Raw genomic sequence first — 22,386 nt, forward strand, 5'->3', positions numbered from 1 at the left:
AGTTTAAAAAATAGCGTGGAGATGAGAGATGAGAAATGAAAATGAGCTAAGCTGACTGTTCAAAAACCAAGATGGATCTGCCGTTAACACCTCACACCCATTGATTTAGGGAGTCCTCGATCTCTGCCACTTGGCAGGCATTGTCCATTTGTGAACACAGGGAGACAAAATAGAGACCACAGAAACTATTCACTGACACTTGGGGTTTAAAAGACAAGGTAAACAAAGTTTTCTCTTTGTCTCAAGAAGTTAGGATGCAGTAGACAAGTTAGAAGTCATAGACTTATGAAGCAATATAGCACAGGAACAGGCCCCTCGGCCCAACAGGTGCCCTCCCAGCTAGTCCTAATTGCCCACATTTGGCCCATTTCCCTCTAATCCTTTCCCATCCATGTACTTATCCAAATACTTTTTAAAAATTGAACCTGCCTCAACTACTTTCTCTGGCAGCTCGTTCCATAGACGCACTATTGTGTGCGTGAAGAAGTTGCACCTCAGGTCCTTTTTAAACCTTTCCCCTCTCACCTTAAACCTATGCCCTCTGGTTCTCAATACCCCTTCCCTGGGAAAAAGACTATATATGTTCATTCTGTCTATACCCTTCATAATTTTGTACAATTCAATAAAGTCACCCTTCATTCTCCTACATTCCAAAGTCATTTAGTTAGTTCAAGAAAATGACTTGGGGAATTTCACCACATTGTACTATTACAGAAAGATAAGTTATGCTAACTGGCATGGAGCGTGTCTGATTTAAAACTGCCTGTGCTGGATCTTCACTTGCTCCCCAAGAAATGAAGAAGTTTAATTATTTGTTCCAGCTTCATCTCACTGAAATGCAAACCTACTGTGCGATTAGAGAAATACACATAAAGACACATGCAAAAGATATCATATACAATATACAGTTCGCACGTCAACAGATTAAGCTTTTCATAGAAATCATAAAAACCCTACAGTGCAGAAAGAGGCCATTCAGCCCATCAAGTCTGCACTGACCACAATCCCACCCAGGTCCTATCCCCATATCCCTACATATTTTACCCACTAATCCCTCTAACCTATACATCTCAGGACACTAAGGGGCAATTTTTTTTAGCATGGCCAATCAACCTAACCCGCACATCTTTGGACTGTGGGAGGAAACCGGAGCAAACCCATGCAGACACGAGGAGAACGTGCGAACTCCACACAGACAGTGACCCAAGTCAGGAATTGAACCCAGGTCCCTGGAGCTGTGAAGCAGCAGTGCTAACCACTGTGCTACCGTGCCGTAATACTTTTGTCAAGTATTAAGCAGTGAACTCCAGTATATGAGGAACAGGAGATCCGATTGTGGGAGTGACTGGTGCCATTGAACCCAAGAAGATATCTACTGAAGAGACCTAATTTGTAAAAGCCACTTTGTTTCCTTTTCATCTGATGAGAAGCAGTGCTCCGAAAGCTTGTGATTCCAAATAAACCTTTTGAACTTTAACCTGGGACTTTTTACTGTACCCACCCCAGTCCAATGTTAGTATCTCCACATCATTGTTTCTGTTTAGGCATTGACATTATCCTTTCTGCACAATGTAATATCTACTGAAAGCTATTTGAAATTTTCCAAAGTTTGTGATTTGGCTCCAGTTCTCCAATGACGTATTTCCCAAGATTTCTGAACTTTGATAAGGTAGCACCAGTAGGTGGCAGCAAAACCAATTTACGTGCAGGCGGAGGTGCAGAATAGCTCCTAACCACCATGGATTTGCTTTGGGTAGAGATCAGAAAATGCTGGAATATCTCAGCAGGTCTGACAATTCATCTGTGGAGAGAAAATACAGCCAACGTTTCGAGTCAGGAAGACCCATCATTGTTGGCTCTATCCTCTCTTCACAAATGTTGTCGGACCTGCTGAGATTCTCCAGTATTTTCTGTTTGTGTTTCAGATTCCAGCATCCGCAATATTTATTTTAGGGAATCTCCTTTGCTGGTCTCACTACAGTAGATTTGACTTTCTGTTATAATGTAAAATGGTGTTAGGGGACCCCATGAGGTAAAAAAGAAATTGATGGAGTTGGTAGAGGGTTAGTTCGTAAAACAGGCAACAACTTATCCATTTTATACTCAAAGTCAAAATTACTTTGACTGCTTTTATCAGTAACTAGAGTCATTTGCGCAGACTGGAACTGAGGCGCAACTGCTAGGTCGCATGAATGGTACCAACTGGCTACTCCACTGCCAGAGGATATGTCCTCACTGCACTGAAATTTACTATTTATTAGTGTCACAAGTAGGCATACATTAACACTGCAATGAAGTTACTGTGAAAATCCCCGAGTCGCCACACTCGGGTGCATTGAGGGAAAATTTAGCATGGCCAATGCACCCAACCACCATGTTTTTCAGACCATGGGGGGGAAAACTAGAATACCCGGAGGAAAGCCACGTAGACACAGGGAGAATGTGCAAAGTCCACGCAGACAATGACCCAAGCCAGGGATCGAACCTGGGTCCCTGGTGCTGTGAGGCAGCAGTACTAACCACTGTGCCCCATGCATAGAAGAGAGGATGCCTATGAAATGCCCACACCCCTTCCTGGTTGCCACCTTGTATATTTGAGAGCAATTGTCCTTTACTGAAATGTTTCTCTGTTTCATTGGTTATTGGTATATTTATGGTCTGGTCAGTCAAGGGCCTGTTCATTTCATGCAAGCACTGTGCACCCTACAGCATGGAAATAGGCTCTTCAGCCCAACTCATCCATGCTGACCCAGTTTCCTAAACTGAACTGGTCCCATTTGGCTGTGTTTGGCCCATATCCCTCCTATCCATTCCGTTCCTATCCATGTACCTGTCCAGATATCTTTTAAATATTACTATTTTACTCACCTCTATCACTGGCATAAATCACAAAAAACTAACATGTAGGAATAAACATTTTGACAGTTAACCAGATAAATTACCTGAAATGTCTTAAATGATCCTTATGGTAGACTTATCCTGATACTTGGATTTTTTTTCCTTTCATGCTCACAAAATCCTATTCTCAGAAATCTAAAATCTTAAACTGCACGTTCCCCGTTAATTAGTTAGATGACCACTAATTTTGATCAAAAACAGCAAATTTTGTTCCAGCAAAATGCAGCCCATATTTACTGGGTTAAACAGAGCTACTCTCTAAAAGGTCAAAGATCTAATCTGGGAATTAAATGCTGGGAAAATTATCAAGGGAATCTTTACTGGAATACTGTAACCTTTAACTCCTAGTAGATCGTGTGACAGCACTCCTCTCTGCTCCACGACTTGCATACGTGCCAAAAAGGACAAAACAAACTGTAAACAGACTGGGGATACAATGCTTTAACAGCTATGATACTGGAACACCAGTGAGAGCGCTCATCATATATCCTTATATCCCTATAGTACAGAAGGAGGCCATTCAGCCCATTTGGTCTGTACCGACCACAATCCCACCCAGGCCCTATTCCCACAACCCCATGCATTTACCCTGCTAATCCCCCTGACACTAGGGTCAATTTAGCATGGCCAATCAACCCCAACCTGCACATCTTTGAATTGTGGGAGGAAACCAGAGCACCTGAGGAAACCCACGCAGACATGGGGAGGATGTGCAAACGTCACACAGACAGTGACCCCAGGCTGCAATTGAACCTGTGACCCTAACACTGTGAGGCAGCAGTGCTAACCACTGTGCCACCGTGCCACCACTTTCAGTTGGATACAATGTGATTGCCACCTCTGATTAGTCAGCAGCTCTCAGAGGCAAGACAACCTTTGTTCAGGGAAATTCATGTCTAACTTGACTGAAATTTTGAGGAAGTAACACGGAGGGTTGATGTAGGCTGCATGGATTTCAGCAAGGCTTTGGACAAGGTTGCAGGTGACAGACATCAGAAAAGTAAAGGCACTTGGGATCCAAGGGGAAGTGGCATGTAGAATACCAAACTAGATTAGCACCAGGAAAGCGTAATGATTGACGGGTGTGCTGCAGCCAAGAGCGAGAGGCTGGGCAGCTGTGTTGCCTGGCTGGTTCAGGATACCTGCTCAGGTCAGAAGAGGAACTTACAGTGGGATGCGTGGATCCAATGTCATGGTCCATGGAGGTACCAATGACATAGGTAGAACTAAGAAAAATAGATCTGCTGAGGGAGTATGATAGGCTAGGGGCTAAACTAAAATGCTGAACCTCAAAAGTCATAGGGCGAGATTTTAGTGCCTCTCTCCGGCGAGATCGGAAATTCCCACCCAATGTCATCAGAAATTTCCATTCTCGGAACCTCGCCCGCTCCGATTCTGTGGCGGGTGAGGTGGTAAAGTTCCGGCCAGAATCTCTGGATTACTACCTGTGCCATGAGCAAATTGGCATAGGGTAAATAAGATTAGAGAGTTCAGTGCATGGCTCAGATATTAGTGTTAAAGAAATGGGTTTTGACTGATGGGGCACCAACACCAGTTGTGGGGAAAGCTGGAGCTGGGATGGTTTTCACCTGAACTGTGCTGTGACCATTGTTCTGGCAAGTTGTATAAATAGGATGGGAGAGAGGGCTTTGAACTAAATAGTGGAGGTGGGGGATCAAGTCTGGGAGGTGTGATAAAATAAAGAGGGAAAATGCAGAAAGAGAGCAAGGTAGAATTAAGGAAATGGTGATCTGAAAGAGGCAGAGAGTGTACAAACTCAAGTGTGCACCAGCAGATAATGCTAGGCGTTACAAACATAGTAAAAAGGCAGAAATAAAGACTTTGCACAAAGCACTCGTAACAAAATAGATGAATTGACAGTGCAAATAGAAATAAGTATGTATGATCTGATAACCATTACATAGACATAGCTATAAGATGACAAAGACTGGGACCTAAATATTCAAGAGTAAAAGGATAGAAGACTGGGAAAAGGTTCTGTTAATTAAGAATGACATTGATACAATAGAGATGACCTTAGTTCTGAGATCATGACGTAAAATAAGTTTGGGTTGCAATGAGAAATATTAAAGATGGGGGTGAGGGGGGGTGGTGGGGGAGGGAATCTTTCCAGAATAGTGATAATTATGGATGATTTCAATTTATGTATAGATTGGGCAAATTGGATCGACAAAAGTATCCTGGATGGTGAGTTCATGGTGTATTGATGGGACAGATTCTTAAAGTAGCATGTGCTCAAGCCAATGAGAGAGCAACCTATGAGAGATCTGGTATAGCGCAATAAGACAGGATTAGTTAATGACCTCAAAGTCAAGGCACCCTAACAGGGCAGTGATACGTTTGAATTTCACATTCAGTTTGAGGGAAAGAAGAGTGGGTCCAAGACTAGTGTTTTGAAATTAAATAGGGGCAATTAGGAGGACATGGAGACAGAACTGAACTTGTAAATTAGATTAAAGCATGCATTTATGGATATCATAGAATCATTGAATGTACAGCACAAAGACAGGCTCTTTGGTCCAAAATGGTCCACACCAACCAAAAAGCCCATCTAAGCTAACTCCATTTGCCTGCATTTGGCCCATATCCTCTAAGCCTTTCTTATCCATGTTTCTGTCCGAATGTCTTTTAAATGTTGTCAATGTCCCTGCCTCAACCACTTCCTCTGGCAGTTCATTCCACATACATACCACCCTTTGTGTAAAAAAGTTGCTCCTCAGGTTCCCTTTAATTCTTTCCCTTCTTAAACTAAACCTATGCCCTCTAGTTCCGATTTCCCTGGGAAAAAGACTGAGTGCATTCAACGTATCCATGCCTCTCATGATCTTATACATCTCTATAAGATCACCCCTCAGTCTCCTGCACTCCAGAGAAAAAAGTCCTAGCCTATACAATCTCTCCTTATAATGCAGTCCCTCAAGTCCTGGCAACATTTTGTAAATCTCATCTGCACTCTCTCCAGTTCAATAACATCTTTCCTATAGCAAGGCAACCAAGACTCAACACAATACTCCAGGTGCGGCCTCACCAATGTCCCATACAACTGCAGTATAACTTCTATACTCAAAGCCCTGACTGATGAAGGCTAGCATGCCAAACTCTTCTTCACTGCCCCACCTACTTGTGACTCCACCTTTAGAGAACCGTGCATCTGAACTCCAAGATCCCTCTGCTCCGCGATACCTCTTAAGGTTCTACCATTCACCACAAAAGTCCTAGCTTGACTTGACTTATATTTATATATTTCAGAATGCTTAGAAAAGATACAATCTAGTAAAAAAGAAAGACACTAAGGGAGAACACGCCAGCTGTTATCAACTATACTAAAGTTCAATGTGAGGACATCCCAAATTCCAGAAGGGAAACTTGGAATGTTAGCTCTTAATCATTTATTTTTGCGATATGGGAAAAAAAAGTGACAAAAGCGATGAAACCCAATGAGGAAAGGGGTCTGTCTCCTCATAAATTATTTAAATAGAAAAATGTTTATTAAACTTTAAGAAACAATACAAGAAAGGCGACAATACAGCATAACATTTACAATTAACTACAATAATGTGTTAAAATTTATTTAAAGTTTTAAAGTTTATTTATTGATGTCACAAGTAGGCTTACATGAACACTGCAATGAAGTTACTGTGAAAATCACCTAGTTGCCGCACTCCAGCCCCTGTTTGGGTACACCGAGGGAGAATTTAGCATGGCCAATGCACCTACCAGCACGTCTTTTGGACAGTGGGAGGAAACCAGAGCACCCAGAGGAAAGCCACACAGACACGGGGAGAACATGCAGACTCTGCATAGACAGTAACCCAAGCAGGGAATTGAACCCGGATCCCTGGCACTGTGAGGCAGCAGTGCTAACTACTGAGCCACCATGTTGCGCTTGTTGTTATAGCAGTGACAAATACAAAGAAATGTTCTAATTGTGCAGCTTGTCCAGAAGTCACAAGACAGCTTGGAGGGCTAGAAGAGACGATTGAATTTATAGATTTACTTCCCTGGAAACCTTTCAGCTTTGAGCGTATCACGGGTACATCTTCCATGTCTCCTCTTCTTCATGACATTATGGTGCACATGATATCCCTCAGAATCCCCCTGAGTTTCCTGCACCTCCTCACTTCATCTTCCAAAGAGGGCTCTTCCTCCTCCAACTCCCCTCTGGCAGGACCTGCATAGCCAACAGCAAACTGCAATCATGTAGCAAACCCACTCCAGTCTGTAATGCAGAGAGACACCTGAGCAATCCAGGTATCTGAATCATAGCTTGAACAGTCCAATGGTCTCTCTAAGATGGAGCGTTTGGTGGCGTGAGCAATGTTGTACATTTCCTCAGCTGGAGTCTGAGGGAGATCCACAAGAGTCATTAGTTACAGTTTAAATGGATAGCCCTTATACCCCAGCAATTACCTCTGCACACATTCTGGCTGCTTAGAGATCCCAGGCACCTGAGATGACTGAGCATGTAGAAGTCATGGCAACTCCCAGGGAACCATGCACAAAAGTGCAGGTTGTGCTTTTGACGGTCACCTATCTATTGCACATTGAAGGAATGGAAGCACTGGCAGTTAATGATCAAGGAATCCTGCCAGGGAACCTCTATGGCCATGTGGATACAGTCTATTGCTCCTTGCACTCTTGGGAACCCAGAGGCAGCTGTGAAGTTCATGAATCTCTGAGCCTGGCTATCCTCATCCACATAGACACTGATGTGTGGCACCAAGGGGAAGGTGATTCCTGTACTCCCCAACCCCAGGTATAGGGGCAGCACAGTGGTTAGCATTGCTGCCTCACAACGCCAGGGACCTGGGTTCTATTCCTGGCTTTGGTCACTGTCTGTACAAAGTCTGCACATTCTCCCCATGTGGGCTTCCCAGCGTGGTGATATCCATGAATACTAGCTTGGCATGGAGACAGAGGGCAGGAATCAGTTTGCCCTGACAGAGTGGTGCACCCCACATCAGCAGCAGTGCAGCACTATGGCAGAAAACTCACCTCAAAGTCTCTTGACAACAGAGGGCCATCTTGTGCACACCACTCTTTAGCACTCAGGTTCGAAACCGTCGCAGTTTCACGCTGGGATGACTCAAGATTGGAAGGTCTGATGAGATTCTGGTGGCAGCTATGTTAATGAGCATTTACAAAATGCAAATAAATACAAATGATGTTTACGCTACCTGCCAGTGGGAGGACTGAATCTCCATTCATCTATCATGGGGAGAACTGCTACTTGGTTTGACGCTGGCAGGTTTCCAGCATATTGGCTTCTGCCAGAATCTCCATTCCTGCCCACTATCAAACCCGCCACAGGCAGGATGGGAGAACTCCACCTTTAGTTTCACACACAGCGCTGTGCCTGGAAGAGCTGGAGAGCTGTTGGACAATCAGATTGCCTGACAGCTCTCGAAGGCAAGATGTCTTTCCACGTATGGACTGAAGTCCTGCCTGCTGCCTATCAATGCTCATTTGTGAGTGAAATGGCAGTGGGCCTGAGAGAGTTTTGGAGCATTCCCATCAAGACTCCCATCCATTAACTCTGTCTACACTTCCTGCTGCCTCAGAAAAGCAGTCAGCATAAGTAAGGATCCCACACACATTGGACATTCTCTCTTTCACCTTCTTCCATCGGGAGAAAAGTACTAAAGTCTGAGGTCAAGTATCAACCGACTCAAGAACAGCTTCTTCCCTGCTGCTATCAGACTTTTGAACGGACCTACCTTGCATTCAGTTGATCTTTCTCTACACCCTAGCTTTGACTGTAACACTACATAACTCTCATTTCCTTCTCTATGAATGGTAAATTTGTCTGTAAAAGGCGCAAGAAACAACACTTTTCACTGTACACCAGTACATGTGACAATAATAAATCAAATCATTCACCATCCTGAAAATTCCGGCTCTAGAGTTTTTTAAAGAAAGTGACAAGCAACATGGATGTGCTATACTTAGGCTTCAGAAGGCACTCGAGAAGATGCCACATCAAAGATTACAACTCAGAAGGAGAGCTTGTGGCGAAGAGTGTAACATCTTCACATGGATTGAGTTAGCCAACAGGAAACAAAGAGTAGGCATAAATGGGTAATTCTGGGGTTGACAAAAAAGAAGAAATCAATGCTAGGGCCTCAACTATTTACAATTTGTATCAATGACCTGGATGAAGGGACCGAACGTATAGCCACTAAAATTGCTAATGGCATAAAGATAGGTAGGAAGTAGGTTGTGAAGTGGACCTAAGGAGCCTGGAAAGGTATAAAATACACACACACACACACACACACACACACACAGACATATATATATAGGATAAGTGAGTGGGCATACATTTGACAGATGCAGTGTAATGTGGGAAAATGTAAACATGTCCGCTTTGGCGGAAAGCAGATAAAAGCAGCATGTTATTTAAATGGAGAGAAACTGCAGAATGCTGCAATAGAGAGATCTAGGTGTCGTAGTACACAAATGAGAAAAAATTAAGCATGTAGGTACAGCAAGTGATTAGAAAGGCAAATGGAATGTTGTTTATTGCAAGAGGATTGGAATGTACAAAAAAGGATTTTTGCTTCAATTGTCAGTGAGAGCAGATCCAAAGGTCGAAAAATTTACTTGAGGCGTATAAAATTATGAGGGGCACAGGTAGAGTGGATAGGAAGCATCTACATCCCTGCAAAGAGATTTTCAATAACTAGTTGAAGAATCAAAAGGAAGTGGAGGGGGAATCTTTTCATGCAGAAATGACGGATGTCTTGAACACAAAGGGTCACTGAGGCAAAGACCATCATTATATTTTAAAAAAAATACTTAGACATGCACTTAGACCATAAGACCATAAGACATAGGAGCAGAATTAGGCCACTCGGTCTATCGAGTCTGCTCCACTATTCAATCATGGCTGATATTTGTCTCATCCCCATTCTCCTGCCTCTTCCCCATAATCCCTGATCCCTTTATTAATCAAAAACCTGCCTATCTCTCTGCCTTAAAGACACTCAATGACCTGGCCTCCACAGCCTTCTGCGGCAAAGAGTTCCACAGATCCACCAGTCTCTGGTTGAAGAAATGCCTCCTCATCTTTGTTTTAAAGGATCGTCCCTTCAGCCTGAGGTCGTGCCCTCTAGTTCTAGTTTTTCCTACTAGTGGAAACATCCTCTCCATGTCCACTCTATTCCAAATGGAATGATGCAACTACAAAGTTGTTCCTCAAAAGACTTTAAAAGTACTTAATTGGCTGTAAGCTGCCTCGGACATCCTGAGGTCAAGCATTGTATAAGTGCAAATCTTTCTTTTAGAAGTGGCATTAAGCTGTGATGTTTAAACACAGTCATGGTTTTCTTGATGGATTCCACGAGTTCATCCCAGTTAGCAGGTGAGCCTTACACATGAGGATGCTTTTCTTCTCCTGAATACATACATATTATAGAAAACAGAAACAATGTCCTGACTATTTCCATTCATCATGAAGAGGTCTTGCTAAAAAACTACTCACACTTTGCCTGTTGAACTTGCAGCCTACTTCAAGGACTATTGGAAATTTCTGGCCAGAGGTGAAGAAATCGACAGCTCCACTTCCAGTTGTTAGGAAAGTTCTAAACAGCCTGAGGCAACACAGGCAGAAGGGAGACCTGAGGGTTTCACTTTTATCTCATTAACATACCTGGGGGATACAGATTTCTCATCAATTACAAAGGAAAATCCATACCCACGTATCTGCAATTGACACTGAATGACAGGAATAGACACAGGAATGGTGTCAATGGAATACTCCTGGCCTTGGGCTGCTGAGTTACAGGCATGCTCACACACAAACTCTCTGCTCCAGTCAATTCTATATTTTTGTGGACTCTATACAAGTGGATTGCCAGCTCCAGGTGTTACTTCAGTTGATTCCAATATATCATCCAAGCATGTTGACCTTTGATGTTTAACCATCAACTATCACTCAACAACATTCTCCTTGATCTCTATTAGCGTTCTTACAGAATATAACTTCTCTCACAATATTCAGTCTCATCAGCTCCCTCTTATTGGCCATTTTTCTTGCCAAATTACTTTTAGAATATTTCCAGCACTAGAAGTTTAGTCAGTTCAGGTGTTTCCTCTCTTGTGCCTATCGATCACCTAGTGGGCTTCCATAGAGCAAAATCCATCGTATTCTGAGACTAAGATCCATCCTATACTTTCTGGTAGGGGGACAATGAATAGCAATCAGGATTGGAAACCTCTGATTTTTTTTCCCCCCTCTATCGCAAAGCACAAAGGTCAAATCTTGCACTCCCCCCTCAGCTAAACAGCACAGATCAGTAAACGGACTTGAAGCCTCCTTGCTCGCTATGGCTCGAGATGGCACGAGACAATTGGGTAATCTATCTACAGATTTGCAAGGGAGATGAAAAGCACATGACAAAGTGCAGACTCATTTTCTCATTTTTTTCCTTAAATAGCATGAGAATAGCATTTAACAAGCATTCAGTGTAAAAGATGCAGCATTTCTGTTCTTCGGAGGACATATAAGAATATTTCAGACATCATATTGTTCATTCTAATGCTATGAACAGCATTTTTTTTGTTTGTTTTATGGGTTTAAAGGTTGTTGGAAATGGATTAAATCACTTTGGATGAGAATTGAAACATTCCGAATAAAATTACAGATTTGTATCTGGCTACCACCTAAAATGCAAAACAGCCAGAGTTCAGCCCTACAACTATAAATTACCAGCACATGCCCTTCCTATCGTGACTGCCATTCCTTATTACTATAAATAATAGACTCTTACTTGCACCACATGCCTGCAAGGTCATCACATTATTCCAAGTAACAGTGTTTACATTGTTCGACATCGAAGCAAACTATTGCTCAGTTAAAATGAGCACATTCTGAATATTCCTCTCCCCCTTCCCCCCATCCTGATGAAGCTATTTAGTGATCTGGTTAGGCTACATCTGCGTTTACCAAAGCAAAAGGAAAGCATCAGGATGCTAGAAGGAGGACGGCATGGTGGCACACTGGTTAGCATTGCTGTCTCACAGCACCAGAGACCCAGGTTCGATTCCTGGCTCGGGTCCCTGTCTGTGTGGAGTCTGCACCTTCTCCCTGTGTCGGTTTCCACTGGGTGCTCTGGTGTCCTCCCACAGTCCGAAAAATATGCAGGTTAGGTTTACTGGCCATGCTAATTTCCCCCTTTGTGTCAGGGGGATTGGCAGGATATAGGGAGTGGGTGAGATTGTTATTAGAGTTAGTTAGGCTCAATGGGCCGAATGGCTTCTTTTTGCACTGGAGGGACTCTATGGCCAGAATTTAACCACCTTGCCTGCCCTGGAGGGTGGGGCTCACAGAACGGAATTCTCCGATGGCCTCAGGCAGGATTTTACAAGCCTCGCCCCAGTGAGCTTGTAAATTCCAGCCTACGTGTCTATGAGGAACTGATGAGATTTATTTTGTGCATTAGAGGGCAGAGAATTGGGGAAAGATTGGAAACACTGCAATCTTGGAAGATGGCACATGGGAGAAAGCTGCTTGCCAGCAAAAGAAGACTTTAAGCAAAACTGAAAATGTTCAAGAGTGGTATTTTAAATTAAACATCAAACAGATAAAAACTGCTAAAAAATTTCATCAGGACTTATGTAAAGGGTAATTTATACTTGCAACGGGCTTCTGAATATGATCGAGGAGACTGAGCTCTGGAGTCATTCCAGAGGCAGTCAAACGCTGTAATATGAGAAAAGTGGATTTCTATGGAATCGTGATTCAGATAGCTCAAGTAGCGTCCATTGCCCATGCTTACCTTTGTGATACAATAATTCCAAACACAATACCACACTTGCAGCAAATCACATGGTACGGTTAGCTTAATCCCATTGCACACAATTGGGAAGCTATATTCCACCATGTCAGAGAAACTAAGAAAACATTAATGTTTTTATACGTTCTGTAAAACAATAGGGGTGAAAGGCACTGCAAAGTAGTAATCCAGTTGAAATGATGTTACTAAACTAGTTGAGTGGAGGATACTTTTTAACTTCTTAAATATTTTTACCATTATACATGGTTGACATACTGAGTGTAGCCTAGATGATTTAAGAAAGAGGGTAAAAAATAATGACATGGTAACCAAGTAGAAGCTACATTAACTCCGCCACCATTCCAACAATGGCAGTTTACCTTTCACTCTTAGCAGGATGATACTTCTCTGCTCTAAGATTCAAATCGCAAAGATTAAAATCCTTCCATCCAGCGTAAGATTCGAAACTACAACTTTTCAAATTGCCCTAATAATGAACAGAATGTTGATCGAATCCTAAGAGAGGGGTTCAAATGCCTTTATCACCCAGGCGACAGTAGTTGAAAGATTTATGTTATCAATGCACTCGGAGGGGGCAATGAAGCTCAGTTGTGTACCTGGCTTTCACTTCTTCAAATTCTTGAAGCAGATCCTCTAGCTCTTTCCTTTTCACCGCATTTTCTTTCACTTCCAATTGGTATTTTTTAATAGCACGCCACCGCTTTGCCTCATTATCCTTGAGAAATTTATCAAACTTTAAGGCTCTTTCTCTATTCTATAGAAAAAAATGGAAGGAATGCAAAATGTCATGATTTAGAATCTTTACTTTGCAGGTGAAGTCATTTTTTGTTTTATTTGTTCAGGGGATGTGGGCATCGCCGGCTGGGCCAGCATTTATTGCCCGTCCCCAAGGGCATTTAAGAGTTGACCACATTGCCGTGGCTCTGAAGTCACAAGTAGGCCATCCAGGTAAGGATGGCAGATCTCCTTCTCTAAAGGACATTAGTGAATCAGAGGGGCTTTTATGATAATTGACAATGGTTTCATGGTCATCAAAAGACTTTTAATTCCAGATTTTTATTAATTCAAATTTCACCATTTGCCATAGCAGGATTTGAACCCAGACTCCCAGAGCATTAGCCTGGTCTCTGGATTACTCGTCCAATGACAATACCACTGTGCCACTGCCTCTCCATGATTGAAAATGATAGAAATAAAAATGTGCACAATTAAATGTCTTCAGGTTAAACAGCTATAAACATTTGCTATTGCTGACAACACAACTAAAATACATGTTTTTAAACAATGAATAGTTTCACCAAGTGAAACAATAAATGGTTTGCAAATAATACTCACTGATCTAAACTGAAGGTTCTTTCAGAGTGATTAGATTCAAGATTCAAATCCATAAACTGGCAGTGATTAGCATTATTTTGTGTATTTTCTTACCATCTGCTCTTTTTTTTCAAATTCCACCCTCCTCTGGGCAACAGCTTCCATGCGTTGAAAGAACTCTTGCCTTTTTGCTTCAAGTTCTTCATTAACTTGGTCAACTTCTACTTCTTTCTTTAGCACCAAGGTTGTCTGCGAAGTTTTCCTGTCGCTCGCTAGAATCTCACCAGCCGCCTGGAATAGCGATGAAGTTGAATAACAAGAAGTGGGATCATGAAGACACTTAAGCACAAGGATCAGAATTTTAAATTTGAGGCTTTGAGGTTGGAGGGATGAAGTACGTCAGTGAGGGTGAGGGTGTAAGCAAGCAGAGATTGGTATACAATTGAGCACAGAGGGTGATATTTTAGATAAGCTTAAGTTTATGGAGGGTAAAAGATGGGAGACTGGTCTAGAAAACATTCAAATAGCCACTAGTTGCAAATGGGCTAAGTTGCTCTTTCACAATTGACTAAGAAAAGTCTTTCGCCTCACCAGTCAGGGCTGGAATGAATCCCTCGAGAGTAGTGGGGTTAAGAGCTAGCTCATTTCACAACCTGGCTCATATTGGTCCTTAAGCCAATCTTTACTATTTCCCTGCCATTTTCTGCTGCAAAGGTTAACAGTCTTAAGGAAGGTTGTTGTAAAGTTATCTTCACTATGCAACCATATGGTAGCAAATCTGATGAGAAAAAAAAACAAGATACTTTGGAAGTTAGATATCGGAAACAAAAACAGCAATTGCTGGAATTGCTCAGCAGGTCAGGAGCTATCCATGGAGAAAAAAAAACAGAGATAAAGTAAAGTTGAAGTTTACTTATTAGTCACAAGTAAGGCTTGCATTAATACTGCAATGAAGTTACTGTGAAATTCCCCTAGTCGCCACACTTTGGAGCCTGTTTGGGTCAATGCACCTAAACACCTCTTTCAGACTGTGGGAGGAAACCGGAGCACCCGGGGGAAACCCACACAGACATGGGGAAAACGCACAAACCCCACATAGACAGAGACCCAAGCCGGGAATTGAACCCGGGTCCCTGGCGCTCTAAGGCAGCAGTGCTGACCAATGTGCGACCTTGCCTCCCATGCAACACCTACCCTTTTACCTCCTCCCTTCCCACCACCTAAGGCCCGAAATACTCCTTTCAAGTGAAAGTGATTTACTTGCACTTCTTTCAATTTAGTATACTGTATTCACCGCTCACGATGTGGTCTCCTTGACACTGCGGTGAATAAACACAGACATGGTGACTGATTTGTGGAACATCTCCATTCAGACCACATGCATGACTTTGAGCTTCCTGGAGCTTGTCATTTCCATGCTACACCTTGCTCCAATTCTGATCCCTATGTCCTTGGCCTGCTATACACAGTTCCAATTAAGCTTGACATAAGCTTTAGAGAATGCAAGCACCCCATTTCATGACTGGGCACCTTACAACTTTCTGGACTCAACAATGCATCTAATTATTCGAGGCATAACCTCTACCCTCATTTTGCTGGTTCAGTTCTTTTCTTAATCCCTTTACTTTACAGCTTTTATCCTTCCATTCACACCTGATTTAAATACATCTTTTGTGTCTTTATTTGCCCCTTTGGACTTGTATCATGAAACTTTTCACCATTTTATCTCTCTTACCTTACAGTCTACCACAAACTTTCCTTTTTGATCTTATTCTCACTCTGCCCCTGTCCTTTGCTCAAATCTTTTTGCATTTCTAACTTTTGATGAAGGGTCACAGATTTAATATGTTTACTCTCTTCTCTCCACTGATGCTGCCTGAATTGCTGAGTAGTTTTGGCATTTTCTGCTTTTAGTCCAGATTTGAGTAATTTGGGGGTGGCACTGTTGCTCACAGCGCCAGGGACTTGGGTTCGATTCCCGACTTGGGTCACTGTCTGTGTGGCGTTTGCATGTTCTCCCTGTGTCTGCATGGGTTTCCTCCGGGTGCTCCGGTTTCCTCTCACTGCCCAAAGATCTGCAGGTTAGGTGAATTGGTCATGTTCAATTCTCCTTCAGTGTACCCAAACAGGAGCGGGAGTGTGGCGGCTAGGGGATTTTCACAGGAACTTCATTGCACTGTGAATGTAAGCCTACTTGTGACTAATAAGTAAACTTTAACTTTTTAATTTGTCTGGCATGATTTACTTCTGATTTATTGCAAATCTTAAGTTTATACAATTTTTATATTTTGATACTGCCTCTTTAAGGTAAAATGGAGAAATAAAAGGGTTCAAGCTATATGTTCCGGATTTTGCTCAACAAAAAACTTGGCTGGCTCCATCGCTAATGATAAAATGGGGCTCTAGTTGACTTACTGGAAGAAAGATGCAAATTGTTTACATTTATAAAACATGATAAGAGCAGTGGTACAGGCAATGGGGAGACTGTTTGTTTCCAAGTCTCACAGGATGATGTTAGGAATGTCTGGGTTTGTAAATGGTTATACTCATGTCTATCTGATTAATTCTTAGATAGAATGGAGTTGAGGGTCTAGAAGATAGCTAATAGATATTTCTACCTGGATACAAGGTCCAGGTAATTCATGTTGCCATGGAGATGGGCTTTGAGAGGGGAACAGTCCATAGAAAACCATCGTCATATCAGGTTGCAGGGTTTCTAAGAAAACCCTGAATCTCTCAGGTACAAATTAGTCTTTAAGAATCAGAGAGCGAGAACTAGCACGAGATAGAGGCAGTCAGGAATGTACCTGAAGTGGAGAAAATGCTGATTCTGTTGGTCACCACAGAGACTGTGGGTGGGGGCTCACGTTCAGATTGAAGAAACTAAGCTAGTGAGGATCAAAAGGAGGTTGGGGCATTTGTTGAGCTTGAGCTAAAGGGAAGGTATATTTTGTGTCGCCTTCACAGTGATAGTTAGCTCTGAGATTAGGAGTTACCTGAAGTGGAAAGGAAAATTAAGGAAACAAGCTATTGAGGGCTGCAAGTAGGTTTTAGGAGAATAAAGTCTACATTTAAAGGGAAGTGTAACATGTGTGCATATAACATATTGGGAGATTGTGTGACAAGTTAAATAGGGAATTTCCTTTCTGTAGTTCAAGTTGTACAAGAATCTTACACACACCTTGTACAAGTTGCTACCGAATAATGTTTACACCATGTTGCTTTTAGTTTTTGTGCTACAGTAAAAGTTTTAAAACTTAACATCGTGTTGTTTGACCTTTTCAGTCAATCACTGGAAATTCATCTTCATTAGAGTTGCATCTCTATAGGAATTGTCATAAATTTAATCAATTAAAAACAAGTTTCAAACAGTTCCAAAAATGACTTCCAAAATTAACACCAAGACAGTCAGTCAGCTACACAATACCCTAAATTTAAGGAAACACATCACTTTTTTTTTAGAAAAGAAAGACTCTGGATTCTATGGTTCCTTGTTGCATACTTCCAATCTACAGAGCTGTTCTCCATACATTAGGGGCATATAGTGGAGACAAAATTCAATATCTATATTGATGTTAATATGCATTAACATACAGTAAAAAGTATTGTTTCTTGCGCACTGTACAGATAAAATATACTGTTTATAGAGAGGGAAAGGAGACAGTGTAGAATATAGTGTTACAGTCATAGCTAGGGTGTAGGGAAAGATCAACTTAATGCAAGGAAGGTCCATTCAAAAGTCTAACAGCAGCAGGGAAGAAATTGTTCTTGAGGCAGTTGGTGTGTGACCTCAGACTTTTGTATCTTTCTCCCGAAGGAGGAAGGTGGAAGAGAGTATGTCTGGGGTGCGTGAGGTCCTTAATTATGCTGGCTGCTTTTCCGAGGCAGTAGGAAATGTAGACAGAGTCAATGGATGGGAGGCTGGTTTGCGTGATGGATTGGGCTTCACTCACGACCTTTTGTAGTTTCTTGTGGTTTGGGGCAGAACAGGAGCTATACCAAGCTGTGATACAACCAGAAAGAATGCTTTCTATGGTGCAAATGTAAAAGTTGGTAAGAATTGTAGCTGACATGCCAAATTTCCTTAGTCTTTAGTCCTTTCCTATATTAGCAGAAAATGGTGTTGGTCTAATGTAATTTACTAATTGGACACTGACGTTTGAAATGTAACACAGAAGATAAATGCTAAAATTTTTGCAACTGCACAGAATAAGGTGGAAGAAAAAAGAACTTGCCTCTCTGATTACTGGAATGTAATTAACATCATCATCTTCATCCCTAAGGAGAAAAAAGATTTAAATTTTGCCGTTAAAAGCTGTAGATTTTAATTTTCATCACTGGACAAAAAACTGATGGTACATCCCATCGACCCTCCCTTTTCTTATTGATGTCAGAGGATGCAATCTTGTCAATGAAACTAACATAGATTCATATGCAATGACACAGGCTGGATGGAGCATCAAAATCTTATCAGTTCTGGCTAACACTTTTATTCATTCTTAATCAGTTGAGGTTTAAGAGATGTAACCAAGGTAAAAAAAAGATGCTGACTTTTCTAAATTTGTTTACAGGATGTAGGCGCCACTGGCTAGGCCAGTATTTATTGTCTATAGAAACATAAGAGATAGGAGCAGGAGGAGGCCATTCAGCCCTTCGAGCCTGCTCCACCATTGATCACCATCATGGCTGATCATCCAACTCAATAGCCTAATCCTGCTTTCTCCCCATGGCCTTTGATCCCATTCGCCCCAAGTGGTATTTTTAGCCACCTATTGAATACATTCAATGTTTTGGCATCAACTACTCATGAATTCCACAGGCTCACCTCTCTGGATGAAGAAATGTCACCTCATTTCCGTCCTAAATGGTCTACCCCGAATGCTCAGATTGTGACCCCTGGATCTCGACTCACCCACCATCAAGAACATCCCCCCTACCCAGTCGTTAGAATTTTATAAGTCTCTATGAGATCTCCCCCCTCATTCATCCGAACTCCAGCAATAATGATCTTAACCTAGTCAATCTCTCCTCATACATCAGTTCCACCATCCCCGGAATCAGTCTGGTAAACTTTCACTGCATTCTCGTGAGAGCAAGAACATCCTTCCTCAGGAAAGGAGACCAAAACTGCACACAACTGCACAAGTGTGGCCTCAGCAAGGCTCTATATTATTGCAACAACACATCCCTGCTCCTGTACTCAAAACCTCTCGCAATGAAGGCCAACATACCATTTGCCTTCTTTAGTGCCTGCTGCATCTGCATGCTTACCTTCAGTGACTGGTGCACAAGGACACCCAGGTGCCGCTGCACACTCCCCTCCCAATTTACAGCCATTCAGGTAGTAATCTGTTTTCTTGTTTTTGCTTTCAAAGTAAATAACCTCACATTTATCCAAATTATACTGCATCTGCCATTGACTTGCCCACTCAACCAACCTGTCCGTATCATTCTGAAGGATCTCTGCATCCTCTTCACGGTTCACACTCTCACCCAATCTGGCATCGTCTGCAAACTTTGAGATGTTACATTTTGTTCCCTCATCCAAATCATTAATACACATTGTGAATAGCTGGGGTCCCTGTGGCACCCCACTAGTGGCTGTCTGTCAATTTGAAAAGCACCCATTAATTCCTATTCTTTGTTTCCTCTCTGCCAACATGTTTTCTATCCATCTCAATACACTTATTCCAGTGCCTAGCATGTTAATCTTGCACGATAATCTTTTATGCAGGACTTTGTCAAATGCTTTCTGAAAGTCCAAATATACCACATTGACTGGCTCCCCTTGTCAACTCTACTTGGCACATTTTCAAAGAATTCCAACAGATTTGTCAAGCATGATTTCCCCTTCATAAATCCATGCTGACTCTGTCTGATCCTGCCACTGCTTTCTAAATGCTCCGCTATAAAGTCCTTGATATTGGATTCGAGAATTTTCCCTACTACTGATGTTAAGCTTACTGGTTTATAATTCCTTGTTTTCTCTTTATCTCCTTTTTTGAATATTCGAGTGACATTAACTACCCTCCAATCTGCAGGGACTGATCCAGAGTCTACAGAATCCTGGAAGATGACCACCAATACATCCACTATTTCCAGAGCCACAGTTAGATAGATTTCTGACCAATAAGGGAATTAAGGGTTATGGGGAGCAGGTGGGTAAGTGGAACTGAACCATTATAAGATGAGCCATGATCTTATTGAATGTCGGGGCAGACTCCTGCTCCCATTTATTATGTTCCTTCAGTAGTCTTTGATGTTCTTGAGGTGGTGCTGTAAGCTGCCTTCTTGAGCTGCGGAGTCCATGTGTGTAGATACAGTGTTGTTAGGAAGGGAGTTCCAGGTATTTGACCCAGTGACAATAAAGGAATGGTAATATAGGTCACGATTCTCCCATTGCGACCCACAACTTTTCTGGCGGGTCATGGTGGGACATGCATATTGCCGGCCTTGTTCCAGGATTTGCACACGCACCGGGAATGCATGTGCATCTCCCAGAGCCGGCGAACAGTCGCCAGTCAGACCATGCTGGAAACCGGCGGAAAGACAGGTGAATCATTTGAATTTGTTCTAAATGTATTTTAATATGTTTTCAATGTAATTATTGGGAATTTAACAGTCCCGATTGAATCTCCCACCCCGCCAGGAGCACTTCATTCTGGCAGGGTTCAATCTAGCTCCACACATTCAGGGAACTAGTAGGACATCTTGCCATAATAAAGGGGGAGCAATCAGGGCCCCCCAGAAGGTTGGGCAGTGTGGGGGGGGGGTGGTGCCCCCTGGGCATGGGCAACCGGTGCCCCCTGGCACTGCCCAAGGGGCAAAGTGCCCATGCCAGGAGGCACCTTGGCATTGCCCATCCGGCATCAGGCAGTGCCAAAGGGGCGGGACCTATTGTGGGCAGGGCCTATAGGCAATTGGTGGAGGTGGGGGGGTAGGGTTCCACTGCCACTCTGCAAACAAGATCAGTCTGGGATGGAGGGAGGGCAGTGATTGGGGCGAACTTAGGGGGGGTGGTCTGCCGGGGTGGGGTTGCTGGCTGGACACTGGGGCGCTCTGGGATGGGGGATGTGATTCAAGGCTGGCCAGGAAATTGCTGTTGGTGTTGCGACTGGCTGTGGAGGTGGGCTGGAGGGGCAGCACTGCAGGGGTCCCGAGCCGGTCAACAAAGCGGGGAATCTGACAGATTGGAACCACTGCACATGCGCAAAATTCCTGATCTGTCAAACTATGGCGTGAATAGGTCCCATCCCCCGGATTTTTAATGAGATTCATGACTGGGACCTCTGCAGTGCACAGAGTGTGGAGATTTGGGTGGGAAGCTGAACTGACAAAACAGTCGGGATCTAGAACAGCTTTCCTGCCAATTCAGCGCTTTTAGGAGAATCGCAGCCATAGTTCCAAGTTGGAATGGCAAGTGGCTTGGAGGAGAACTTCCAGAAGGTGCTGTTCCCATCTATTTGCTGCCCTTGTCCTCCTGGGTTTGGAAGGTGCTGTCAAAAGAGTCTTGGTGAGTTGCTGCAGTGAATTTTGTAGATGGTACACAGTGCTGCTACTGTTCGTCAGTAGTGGGCTGTTTTGTCCTGGATGGTGTCAAGTTTCATGTGTTGTTGGAATTTCAATTATCTAGGCAAGTGTAAAGTTATTCCATCGTACTTCTTGCAATTTGTGTACAGACTTTGAAAGTCATGAGGTGAGTTATTCCCTGCAGAATTTCCAATTTCTGATCTGCTCTTGTAGTCACGGTATTTGTGTGGCTAGTCCAGCTCAGGTTTCAGTCAGTGATAGTCCCCAGCATCTTGATAGTTGGGGAATCAGCAATGATAATGCCACTGGAGCGGATTGGATTCTTTGTGTGGCATAAATGTTATTCTTTATTTATCAGGTCAAACCTGAATGTTGTCCAGATGCTGCTGCATATAGACATGGATTGCTTCAGTATCTGAGGAATCATGAAAGATGCTGATGTTGTGCAACCATCTCCATCAACCAGCTGTGCAACTGGGGAGTGGGGCAAAGCGGATTTTAATATTCATGCCCTAATTCAAATCTCTTTAGCGAGCCCTGGATGACATTGTCTGGGCTCACTTGGATTTCAGACCTTGCTGGTGAAGGCTCCCACCAGCAGGATCATAGCTAATCCCTAGCAATGGAGTCCAGATGTGATGGGCTCACCGATAGGACTGGAGGCCATTGAGACCCCCTCAGAGGCCAGGGGCAAGGAGGGGTTGCAGTGCCTGTTGTGAAGTGCCAACCTAGCACTGCCAGCCATGACCTTGGCAAATGTCAGCCTAGCACACTGGCACTGCCAACTGGGCAGTGTCAAGGGGCGGAGCCAGGAACAGAGCCTCAT

General features: G+C 43.0%; 1 protein-coding gene across 1 annotated transcript in view; it reads right to left on the bottom strand.

The window, feature by feature from the left end:
- Positions 1-22,386, bottom strand: part of ccdc197 (coiled-coil domain containing 197) — a 41,273-nt gene that overhangs the window by 13,832 nt on the left and 5,055 nt on the right. Inside the window, exons 2-4 of the mRNA XM_080202357.1 lie at positions 18,266-18,308; positions 14,145-14,321; positions 13,313-13,470 (exon numbers count right to left, since the gene is read on the bottom strand). Of these exons, the coding sequence (XP_080058483.1) occupies positions 13,313-13,470; positions 14,145-14,321; positions 18,266-18,308 (378 nt within the window). The remainder of the gene's footprint in view (positions 1-13,312; positions 13,471-14,144; positions 14,322-18,265; positions 18,309-22,386) is intronic.

This window comes from Carcharhinus amblyrhynchos, chromosome 14, assembly GCF_965287045.1.
Source record: "Carcharhinus amblyrhynchos chromosome 14, sCarAmb.v2.hapA, whole genome shotgun sequence".
In the NCBI taxonomy this organism is placed as follows: Eukaryota; Metazoa; Chordata; class Chondrichthyes; order Carcharhiniformes; family Carcharhinidae; genus Carcharhinus; species Carcharhinus amblyrhynchos.